We start from the raw sequence: 12842 nt of genomic DNA on the forward strand, positions 1-12842 counted from the left end.
AGCTTGTGCTTGAAGTTCCTACACAACGCGGGAGAAGAAATAATTATAATGAAAATAAGTAACAAATAAATAATACAAACAATAAATAATAAATTATGTAGGTAACAAATAAATAATTATAATGTAAATTTGGTTATCAAATAAATAATATATTGTTACCTGATCCGAGTAATTTTCCCCACTTCGAATATTACTACTAGTTTGTGCCAAGGCGTCTCTCCACGTACTAAACGATTGGCTAAGTAATTTCCAACGACTGGACATCGATTCTTTGGTTCTTTTCCCACCAATTTTCTCAAGATAATTGGTATGAATAAGACTCCACATTTCTCGCAACTGCATCTCATTACTCGTAAGCGAGCTATGAGTAACTTCAACCTAGTTAGTACACAACACAACATCTTCAATAAGCGACCAATTCGTACCTGCACCAGTGGTCATTTTGTTATAAAAAAATGGATTCAAACTTTGAGACAAAGAAAGGAATGTGATTGAAAGTAGTTGAGAAAATATGAAATTGTTGTGTAAGGTAGATGATAATGAGAAGGTATTTATAGAAAAGTAAAAACAATTTTTTTTTTTAATTTTTTTGAATTTTTTACAATTTTTTTTAAATTTTTATTCAATTAATTAATCTCTGCCGTTGGATATAAAAAAATTTGAATTCCAACACTCCAGATTGTGTCACGTGTCACAACAGTAACTTTTCTTAATTTTAAAACTATTTTTTCTTTTATTTTTTATTTATAAAGCATATTAATATCCACCGTCGATCTCAGATCGAACGGTGAATATTAAATAAGACTTTTTATTTTTTTTTGACCGTTGAGATCGAACGGTCCAAATTAAATATCTGTTGAGATCAAACGGACCGTGGGAAGCCACGTGGCTTCCCAACGGTAACTGAAATTTTTTTTTTTCTGATTTTGTGTCGGCGACACGCCCCCACGCGCGAGTGGGGTGCACGCGCCTGACACAAAAAAAAAATTAAATAATGCCTGACGCTAGGCTGACGTCAGCGCTGGCGTCACAGGGCCTCAGGCTCTCGGGCTGGCAATTCTCCACGGGCCCGGAGCTCAGGCCTCCACCTTCACTCGGGCTTGCCCACGCTAGAGCCGGTCCACGGGGCCTCGGGCCCCGGTTCTCTCCCGCGTCCCCAGAGCAAATGCCCACGCTGGGCTTGCTCTTAGGTAGCTGGGAAGCAGGGTTGTAGGAGGTTATTACTTAGAAGAGCACTAGTTATAAATATTTTATTTTATTGTTACTAAACAAAATAGAATAATCCTTGTTACTTAGTTATTCTTAATGAAAAGTTATTCTTCATAAAAGTTGTATGGATATAAAAGTATTACATTAATGGTGAAGTATGTCAATTTTCAAGATGTAACATTGGAAAAATAATACACAATCTTTAAAAACAAACCAAAAGTTTCATGCCTAAACATGAATGAGAAGTTAGAAATATTTTGACATCAATAAGAAGGTACCCACGTTACCGAGGCATTACGTACCCGCGACCTCAATTACCGCATCATCCACTCTAAAAATAAAGCACCGGCACCTTAAACTTTTATGACATTGAATATTTTTGAACCAATTGACAATAATTATTTTGACAGGATTAAAGAGAACAGGATCTTAGAAACAAAATTGTCAGCTTCAATTAGAATGGCCGAAGCATGTTTTACAGCGCACAATTTGTTCTAAACTGTAGGTTTTACGAAACATGCCTTGAGGATAAACTGATGAATAATAAATTGCCAACATTTGGACAGATCTTGCTGGAGAAACATGATCAAAGTAACTACAGGTACAACTAACAGAAACTAACCTGAACGAAGAAATCAACCGTGTATCACCCCAGACCACGTTACTTCATTTCACTCTTCAGATTATCTGGAAGATGCTTTTCGTGTTTGGCTATACATAAAGATATAATACAGGTACTGACGAGAAGGAGAACATGCGGGGCAAAATTTCAGGGAGCGCGAGGCATCAGACTCTGCTTGTGAAATTATCACAATGCAAAAAGCAAATGTTTCGGTCACTTTGAGCCTTCTTCATTATCCGGAAAGATAAATTGCAAGTCTTCGTTATCTCTATAAACTTGATATAGCGCAGCGGCCTTATACACAAACAACCCGAGCATAGCTGGCACAAGCTGTAATGAAGAAGCAGTTGTGTAAACAAGAAACAAGATTTTATCAGTACGAGCTCTTCAGACTTTCTAGGAATGGTCAATGCATAGTTTCAGAAAGAGTTTTTCTATTTATACTCCACGCATCATCTAAGTTCACCACTTAAATGTGTTTTCAACCCTAAAATACAATATCACCCTTCAATTAGCAATATGAAAAACAAACACGGCAGACGCCCCTCTTCACTGTGGCCTCATCCGCCACCACTACTCTTCTTCCTTCTACCACTGCAGCACAAATCAGTTTCGTGTTGTTTTTCCCTTTGCAATCCCAAATCAGAGAGCTCTATTAGACAAACTTATATATAAACACTAAATAAGTGCCGCTCTGCCATCCACCAATTTATTGGATTTGCTCAGAAAAGATCAAGGTTCTAATGCTTTTAATTTATTTGATAGATTGCTTTGTTGTTTTTGGTTCAAATCACAATTTTTCATTTTGGGAGGGATGTTTTGTCTTCAGTTTTTCTGGGTACCGGGTACAAAGAGAAGAAGAGTGGTGGTGGTGGAGAGGCAACGTACAAAGAGGGAGGAGGGCCTGATCAGGGAAGGAAAGCTTTCAGTTTCTTTTCTTTTCTTTTTTTTAAATTTTTTTTGGCTGGATTCTATTTTAATAAGAAGATACCTATCGGCTGAACTTAGGTAACTGTTGGTGTTTATATAGAAAAACTCTTTCAGAAAAGAATCTGAAGGCACAAGAACGGCTTCAAGATTTACCTGGAAATCAAACAGATCACCGGCAAACTTTTGATGAGACAGAATCCACAATCCATATATTGCCGCTGGTATTACAAGCCTTGGAGATGAAAGCGCAATACCACACCCCTTTATCGTTTTCTCTAGAAAATCCTCCAAATCCTCGCTTCTTATTCCAATTCTGGATGAGAGGATGAATGTAAGTTTGAGCAAATCAAATGCAAGGACTTTTAGCAGAAAGAATAAGAGCAACTTCTACAATAATTAATATGAAGATGTTTTTGCTTTTACTTCTTAGTCTTCCTCTGCCTAAAAATTTGAGGGACTGCGTCTCTGGATATATTGTCTGCTTGCTGGTACAAGAGTTTAAGGTACAAGCAACTGCATTGAAAATGATACAGCCTGTAAGTTAAATTCGAGATAATCACAAACAAAAGGAGCTACATTAACAAAGCGAAAATTCCTCTTTTCTTCTCAACCTTTTTCTTTCAAAAGAGAACTCTTCACTATTACAGCAAATAATTAAAAAAAAAAATACTTATTAACTCATTCACGCCAAACATGTCTTCTCAAGAAAAACACTTACCAACTTTTTGTCAAACATTTTATGAAGAATAAATATGTAGCACTAGCGCATCAAAGTACCATTCTAAGCAACTTTCCTTTTAATATTCTAATCAAGATTGTTAAAATAATTATTAAACCCCCAAGGTAAACCAATAACCAAAAGCATAATACAAATGGAATAAGAGTTGTTAAATCATTGTAGACTTCATTAAACAAGAATTGTGCCTGGACTATTGGTGCAAGCTATAGCTTTAGCAAAATAACCTCAATTTAATAAGTTGTATAAACAAACCTGAAAAGAACTCCCGTGGCATAACTGATAGCGGCCTGTGTGGTTGACTTGCAAGTTAGTTCTCCATACCCAGAAACATAAACTACATTATTTCACCGTTTAGTGTAAACTTAAGGTGAATGAAAGCAATCTACCGTGGAAAATAGGTCATGACGCTCGGGAAATTACAAATATTTGGTCAGCATCAGTTTTCTAATATTCCTGGCACTAATTCCTATATTCTTCTCATCAACTAAACAAAGTACTCCTAGCAGAATTCGTGAAAGTACGCCCTAAGCATGGTGTCATCGGTAAGTTCAAACTTAAGGCTAGTGTGTTTTATTCTTGAAAGGTAATACCTGGGATGACAATGCTATTAAGCAATACCCAGTACATGCAGTTCCAATACCAATGGATAACAGCATTAATTCCCTCTGTAACTGCAGGAAAGGACAGAGAATCATCACTCATTTTTGTATCTGTTAAGAAACACAATATATATAGATATATTTCATGCTGACACCAAAAGGCAACAAACAGAAACAAAGCCTCAACAATGTCAGATGCCAACAAACAGAATAAACATGTACACTTATATATACACACAACAATGTTAACTGCCAACTTGCCAAGTGCCAACCAATGGAACCAAAGTGCACATCCGCAATGGAATTAGTGTAACCAATGCTAGAAAATTTATCATCATACGAACATTTGACAATGAGATAAAGTCAACACGATCAATGAACCGATGTGCATATCCACAATGTCATTTTTAGTGGAAATAAACCATGCATAGATTTGGCTAATTTATAACAGTGTGACTGATACTTAAATATTGTTATTTCTTTATATAAACATCATATAGCAAGATAACTACTCTTATCAATCATTGAATGTTCATTCAACCACGCAAAACATGATATGTGCAATCAAAATACTTAAACTAACAATTTTTAACCAGCAAGATACTCATATTGAAAATAAGTACTCCTAAGATTTACTCAACCATATAGATTTGTTTAGGATACAAAAGGCATATAAAGAGTCAACAGTTAAAAGTTTACTTTGATAGTAGATCCAGCGCATGAAAGCGTAAATTTGATTGAACAATCTATTTGAGACACAAGCACACTAAATAAAAATTCATCTTACTTCAATAGATAGCTTCCTAATAGAATTTTGTCATAACAATGTGGTAATTCTATTTGTACAGAAGCGCCCCCCCCCCTTTTTCTCTCCTCCCCGCGCCCCAAAAAAAAAAAAAAAAAAAATTTGCTTAGCCCTCCGTTCTGATTTCATGGTGCCCATTTTACAATTTTCATTAACTTAAAAGAAGAAAAATGAAAAGAAGAAAAAAATACATCGACATAACCCATTGACTTGCAACAAAACACCAAGGAACATACTGGGTTCAAGTATCATACAGCTTCATACTGAAGAAGGTTGAGTTTCCTCCTTCTGTCACTGTCATTCTGCAAGGCCTGTAAAGTTACGTAAGGTAGTAAGGTAACAGAGAAATATCAAATCTCCCCTTGTAAAGAAACTAACTATGAAATTTTCAGTCTGTCTCTTCCTTACTTGTCACAATGGAAGCATAGCAAACATAAAACAAAGATTAGAATGCCAAGATAAGCAACGAAAGTATACCTTAGCTCTGGCTTTTCTATTTACTGGTGCAGATATGTCACCTAGAACCCACTCGTTGGTTGTTGACAATTTCAAAAATCCACCAGCATCATTTTCAGTGACCTAAAAAAGTTAGATCCACAAAAAATAGAATAAGAAGTAAGTAATACATTTTTTTCACTCACCATTTTAAATTTGAAACAAACAAATACAATGCCGTTTTAGCAATTGGATATACCAAATCCTAGGGCCGGTGAAGAAAAGCATTATCTATATTCTATCTGGAAAATAAATCCAAAAAGTAAGGCCCTACAGACCTTAATTATGCTCATCCCGCTTTCCCACTGATTTATAATCTAAAAATCGTTGCTCACAAGGTTTAAGCCTCAATGGTCAAAACCTGCGCAGCGACTACATTAACTTTTCCTCAGGATTTCATACAACTTTCCCTCTGTAAGTAAAGAAACTAAGAGCACCAGTTATGAAGTTACTCAAGTCAGTTAATGAACTACGAAACCCTTCTGCAAAAATCACATTATCGACCAAAAAATTAATGAACTACGAAACTCTTTTGCAAGAATCACGTACTCTTTTACTACAGTTATGTTACGAAAGAAAGAATGTGCCATACTATCAAACTATAGGCGAGATGAAGTGAAGCAAGCAAGGAAAGAGTTTCGAAAAAGCGATTGATCCACTTAAGATGAGATCAACAGAACGAATTCAAACCCATAAATCCGAAATTAGCAATGTTATTACTTACCCCAGGATATTCCAAAATAATATGGTTTGATATCCATTTAACCGAACACTCAGGCACATTGACTACAACTTGGGAATGTTATGTAAATCTTAAGCAGCTCCGGTTCCTAAAATTTACCTGCTCTGCTAGCTGAGGAGTATCACCAAATTCGGCACCATCATTAGCATCCACAGAATTGGCAAACTCCCGCTTCCAAAACACATCAGAAACTTTTGACACCAAGTCTCCATTCAATTGCCTTTCCTTGAAAAATGTCTGCAGAACGTCCTCCTCTGCAACTTCACTCACTGCAATTCAAGAACAAAAAAAGCAATCAAAACCCATAAATAAGAACTGCCAAATGAAGCGTTTTTATTGAAGGTTGCAGAAATGGAATCGATTTGGTGGCTTACCAGGAGGTGGGGTTGTTCTGAGGGCAGAGACAGTTCGGATTCGATTGGGAAGTGAACGATTAGGGATTGGAAGGGTTCTTGGGAAGGAGAAGGACTCAACCCTGAGAAGGGTCTCCATTGTCCCTATCTGCCAATGCTCTCAGTGGCTAATTGTGTGTTCCGCAATGCAATGATGAACTTTGAAGGAAACGGGGCTGTTCCATTTTTATTGGAGATAAGGTGGTGAGAGAGGATTTTTCCCGGCCTAAACCAATCTCCTATCTGAAAGTATAAAATTAAAGGGTAAATTACAAAAATTTATCTCAACTATGGGTCGAATGATATTTTCATACCTCATCTTTTTAAAATGATAATGTCATACCTCAACTTACGAATTTGTGACAATGTCAGACCTCTGTCAGTTTTTCTGTTAATTTCTCTGTTAAATGCTAACGTAACCCACTCACTAATCCAACTAGATTAAAAAATAATTAAATACATTTAAAAAAATTAAATATTATAAAATTAAAAAATGAAGAATAAAAAAGATTAAAATGGCCTAGGGGTGCGGGCCTCCTCTTTCCTCCACCCCTTCCTCCACCAGCACCAACCTTCTTCTTCTGTTCGACAAACCCCAAACTCTTCCCCGTCCCCGCAACCTTCCCCAACCCACCCCCCATCCCTCACCTCTTCCCTTCCCCTACCTCTTGCCGTCCCTTTCAAACCCTAACCCTAATTCCCCATTTTCAAACAGAAAACCCTAACCTTCCCCACTCGTCCCCCCAACTTTCATCCACCACCCTCTCTCTCTTTCCTTTCTCTCACTTTCTCTCTTATCTCTCCCTGGGCTACCTGCAACTCTTCCCCCATCCACCAGAACCTCAACAACAACGCCGCCCAGAACGACGTCGTCCGAAGCCAAACCACCCCAAAGCAGAAACCCAAATCCAAGCCTGCCAAATTCGAGAAGAAGATAATAATGGAGTACACACCATCACCCCGAGTCTTTTCTCTCTCCAATGTCTCAGATCATCCTGATCCCGGAAGCTGACGACGAGGATGACGAAGATGATGCCATCGCATACCCCGAGACCGACGACGTCCAAGAGTTCCAAGCTTTTTCGTCAATCCCAACTCTTCACATTCTGATGCTCAGATCAACGACAAAGATTTTAAAGCCAATAATAATGTATAGGTGCAGATTTTGCTCGAATCCGCTTTGCTCTCTTCGGGTCAGGGCTCCGACACTTATGTCGTGGCGTTGCAGGGAAGGGGTCGGGGAATCTGATGACGGGTTTTTGGTGGCAAAGAATCCGAGCTTCGGAATTCCCGATGGCATGAGGCACAGTAGCTTCGTGAGGGAGGATAGGGAGTTCATGGCATTGGGGACAAAAAGTGTCGACCTTTCGTCAATTTCCGAGCCACCGAAGATAGAGAGATGAGAGATGAGAGAGATTATGGTGTCTGGGTTTTGGGGATGTTGCTGTCCAGAGAGAGAAAAAAGAAAGGTGAAAGAGGAAAGAGAGATAGAGGGTGGATCCCACAATTTTATATAAAAAAATAATTTTATTTTTAATTTTATAATATTTAATTATTTTTTAATCTAGTTGGACTAAGGAATGGAGCCTATCTTAATCCATGTCAGCACTTAACAGAAAAACTGACGGAGGTCTGACATTGACACAAATTCGTAAGTTGAGGTATGACATTCTCATTTTAAAAAGATGAGGTATGAAAGTGTCGTGACACCAATAGTTGAGGTAGTTTTTTGTACTTTACCCAAAATTAAAATTAAAAATCTAAAGCCTCGTTTGGTATGTGGAAAAGGAAGCTTGGGAATAAGAAATCGTTTGCCCTTCTTGTGTTAGGTAAGTCTAGGCTTGAAAAATAGTTTAGTGACTCATGGAAAATAGGGGGAAAGTGAATACTAAGATGTTGGTTGGCATTCACTTCCCTTTATTGTTACGAGTCGTTCCTAATTTCTCTGTAATTTTGTTTTCATTGATGTTAAATTGACCAAAATACTCTAATGTTGACTTTTGTTGACCTTGTACTTGTGATTAATGTGACGTGTGTGAACTTGTATCTTAATGTATTCTTGTAGTACTCGACACTACTAATGCACGAACGCAAGCGAAATGGAATTTGGACCCCGAAGGAAGATTTTACGAAGCATGTCATGTCAAGGACAATTTGGGACACATTTGCTTGTCTTTTTCTGGCGTTAGACTGCGTGCCACTAAGGCCCACGCCTTTACTCTATATCTCTCCCTCTTTTCCTCATTGGGTCACTAACCAGAACTCTATCTTCTCTTTCCTCAATTCTCTCACTCCCCCGACCTACACCCATGGAAGATGACACCACCTCCATTTTTCGATGGACTAACCTCCCAAAACAGCATCATCTTCATCCCCTTAATACCACAAACTCAAATAAGAGTTTTGTTTCGTGGAAAACCAAGCCCGAAAAGCTCTAACTCGGGCTCTAATAAAGACGAACTTTCGACAAGTTTTCTGTCCCTATTTCTGTTGAGTTGGAAGGGTTTGAAATCACCAATCAACTTCCCTTCACCCTTAGGTCAAGATTGAATCATTTCCAGTTTGAATTTGTCTAAAAGTAAGAAGATTCGAACTTCGTCTTTTTGGCCAAGTTTTTTTAGCCAGTTTTAGGTCATCATCTCCGGCCACTTTTGGGCTCCAAGTAGGTAAATTTGTGTTCCTCCTCTCTCTAGCTTCGTTTTGATATAAAAAAAATGTGAAATTTGGTTAAGAAATGAGAAAGTTAGGATGATTTGAAAATCTTGTAGAAAACCAACCAAAAACCAATTTTAGGCAAAGATTCTGGTGAAACAGATGGCTACGGCGCTACCTGCATAAGAAAGGAGACAACATAATATTATGTAACAGCATCATGTATTTCGTTACTTTTGACGAAATATTCTGTTAAAGGCGACGAAAATTCCACTCAACTCGAACCAGCTTAATTGGAGTTAAACTGGTGACCTTTAACGTTGACTCGCGATTGTTGACCAGTCAACGTTGACCTGCTACCGTTGATGAGTCAATGTTGATCAGTGATTCTTTTTTTTGCAGAATCAGTTTGGGATCCCTCCTAGGGTTTTCGTCAGTGGGTGAAAATCCAGGCATATAAGGAGTGTCATTCATTGTGGTTTTGAAAATTTCAACCATATTTTCCTTTCTAGGGCACACTATTCAAGGAATTAAAAATTTGGAGATTGTTAGCCCTACAAAAATTCAAAGGGGAATCTCCAAAAGGAATTCCGAGAACTTCATCGAGAATTAAATCATACTCTAAATAAAAGCACCAATTTGTGGTAACAAAAATCTATCGTATTCAGTCTTGACGAATTTGTACATACAAACCAATTTGAAATTGTACCTACAAAATAATTTGTCGTATTCCTTTTATGCTTGATTGACTAGTCAACAATACTAGTCAACTAAGATCAAATTTATTAGTTTACCAACAGTGAAAGTAATCAATCTAAAACCTGGTTTATTGAAGTGTTCCTAGATAGCTAAGGTCTAGTTCAGTGCACATTCTAACTCTGAAAAGCTTAGTTGATAGACATATCTATCTGCAAATCATGATGGGCAAAGAGTGAGATATGTAAACAAGAAAAATAATAAACAACACGTGGAGTTTTTGGCCGGAAAAACCTATCTCTGGGTTAAAAAACCTAGGACTCCACTATGTCCAATCGACTAGCACAAATAAGGTTCTTACAAAGTACCATAAGGCATAATTTCTAGATCTAATTTACGGAGCAGTTTTACCTTTGTGAAACCTTACTTTGCACGAGATGGAGACATCTTTAGTCTTTACAAGATGACAACTCCTCCTGAACTCTTTAACTTGTGACACCGAGACCAACACTAACAAATGCAAATGAAATGATAATGATGATAGTGTGAAATTTGGATTCAATGACCTGTTAGTTTATTTAGTTAAAAAGTTGAAGGATGAAACCAATGTGAATCTGAAAAACTTGGTCAGTAAATAGCAAGGTTCTAAAAAACACTAAGTGCTAGTCAGGCAGCTAGGCTGGGTCTAAGCAGGTGCCTAGGCAGCCTAGGTGGATTTGGGTAAATTTCTTGTATATAATCTCTCTGTGTCGGACTTAACCTTAACTTCATCATCATCATCTTCTTCTTCCTCTTTTTCTTATGTGTCCTTATCTGATACAAAATCCTCTTCATGAAGTTCTATTACTTCAACATTTCTAGAACTCTTCCTAAACTTTAGGGAACTCCTTACCTCCAATGTAACTCCATCCATTCCTAAACCAAGCTCAAGTTCTTCATCACCACATTCCACAATCCATTCTTGTGCCATACTAACTTTACTTGCAAGTAGTATGTCCGCTTTCTACTCCTCTCTTTTCTTATTGTTCATGATCTTTACATTGAATTGGACATAGACTAAATTATTTAACTTTGTTGTATCTAGTCTATTCCTTTTCTTTGTATGTATACCTTCAAAAGTGCTCCAATTTCTCTCACAACTAGATAAACTTGTAGTCAATGAGAAAATCCTTATAGACATAATTTGCGAATTAGGTATAACATTTCCATAATTATACGACCAAGCAACTAATGAAGGAAAAAACACACAGTTAGTAATGAAAAATAAGTAGTAAACTCATATTTAATAAAAAAAAAAAAGTATATGTGAATATTCATACTCGGATTATAGTTGTCATCATTCTCAACGCATCCAATCTCGGCCTTGTGTCTTCCAAATCCATCTTCTTTTCCTCTATACTTATGGATTGAACATTTATCACGTGGTTTTGAACCTGATAGTTATCGGGAAAAAACCTCTCAACATAAGTAAAAATCTCATTCATGACAATTGGATCATGTTGTATGCTTTGATCTTCAATGAAGTAATAAAGGTTCAAGAGGTAGCCCGCCAAATGTAATGGACTATCAACTGCTCCTCACGAGCTTTTTCCTCAATAATTTGGAGAACTAGTTGATAGTTAGCCTCATTGTTCTTGAATGCCTCTTTAATCTCCATCTTTGCTTTTTGTAGCTCTCCATATGTTGGGGTCCAAAAATGTCACACACCAATCCAACCAAGTCTCAAGTCCCAATTATCATGCAAAGCCTTCATTCAAGCCTAAATACATGCCAAGGTGCAAGATCAATAAGGAATATATTTACAAACATGCCATGCCATGGTAATTCAGCATAATATTTACATAAATTGATATGCTCGTGCCTATTCATCACACAAAGCTTCCTCATGTTAGTCACTATTCATGCTAAGTCTAAGTCACATATTTGAGGCTTGTCAAGTGAATTGTGGTGTGAATGGTTATGGAAGGTTATTGGGGCTATGTGAAATCAGGGTTATGGAAGATTTTGGGCTATTTGAGGGCAAGGATCCAAAGCCATACTCTTTTGTATTTCACGTGGTCAAACATTGAGAGAGAACTAGTCTAGTTTACCTCTTCCCCTAACTAGCCTCTTAGTTAAGACTAAACTAGATTCCTGCATTAAATATATGCTAACCCATCAAGTAAAGCATTTTATGCTAACTTTTCTTCCTAGCTTGCACAAACAACCAACGTGTGAAAGCCATGAGGCTCACTGCTAGTAGTAGCACCTGAGGAAGGCCAGCTTGAGAAAGCCAGGCCTTGGGAAGAAGCAAACTGTAGGTTTCAACAGTGTAGCTACTTTACACCAAAAAGGGAATAGTAGGAGAGCTAGGGAAAAAGAAAAAGGAAGGCCAAGCCACAAAGGGAGATTCCTTTGAAACCTAGAGAAAAACCTTTCATCTACAAAAGGAGGGAGGAAAACATTAGCATAGAGGATAGATAGAAGGTAAGGCATGGAGATAACTACCTAGGAAATAAGCCCATAGAGTTCCATTTAGCTTAGAAACATACTTCAAGCTTCAAGAATCATCATTTATGCAACCTTAGTAATTCCCACAGTCATCTGATGAAGATCCCAGCCATTAGAAGTCTTGTTATCACCCTAGGAAAACCTAAATCATCTAACCAAGATCGCCATGCAACCATGCAAATCCATTCTCTCTTATGCTAAACCGATAATCTTCTAACATTCACACCATGTTTTACTTGAGTAAGTCATTATCTTGATCAATCATGCTATCTTCGAGTTGTTGATATTATCGGGGTATTTCCTAAGACAAGCCAACTCTTTCGAGATATTCTGGAATTTGGTATGAATCTAGACCAAGGAAGACAACAGGATGTTCTCAAAGCCCAAGTCCACCTCAACCTAAAAGTCCCCCAACACCATACAAATACCTCTTATCCATATCCACAAATTGAAGTACCTTAAATAAAGGAC

At 37.5% G+C, this 12842-nt stretch overlaps 1 protein-coding gene across 1 annotated transcript; it reads right to left on the reverse strand.

The window, feature by feature from the left end:
• Positions 1-1636: 1636 nt before the first annotated feature.
• LOC137715494 (uncharacterized) lies at positions 1637-6747 on the reverse strand. The gene is made up of 9 exons (XM_068454840.1): positions 6516-6747; positions 6241-6410; positions 5382-5483; positions 5159-5215; positions 4091-4171; positions 3753-3787; positions 3185-3274; positions 2915-3074; positions 1637-2161 (listed from the first exon to the last, which is right to left on the reverse strand). The coding sequence occupies exons 1-9, from the start codon at positions 6631-6633 to the stop codon at positions 2045-2047; spliced, it is 930 nt and encodes a 309-aa protein (XP_068310941.1). The 5' UTR covers positions 6634-6747; the 3' UTR covers positions 1637-2044.
• Between the last annotated feature and the right edge of the window lie 6095 nt (positions 6748-12842).

This window comes from Pyrus communis, chromosome 14 (assembly GCF_963583255.1).
Source record: "Pyrus communis chromosome 14, drPyrComm1.1, whole genome shotgun sequence".
In the NCBI taxonomy this organism is placed as follows: domain Eukaryota; kingdom Viridiplantae; phylum Streptophyta; class Magnoliopsida; order Rosales; family Rosaceae; genus Pyrus; species Pyrus communis.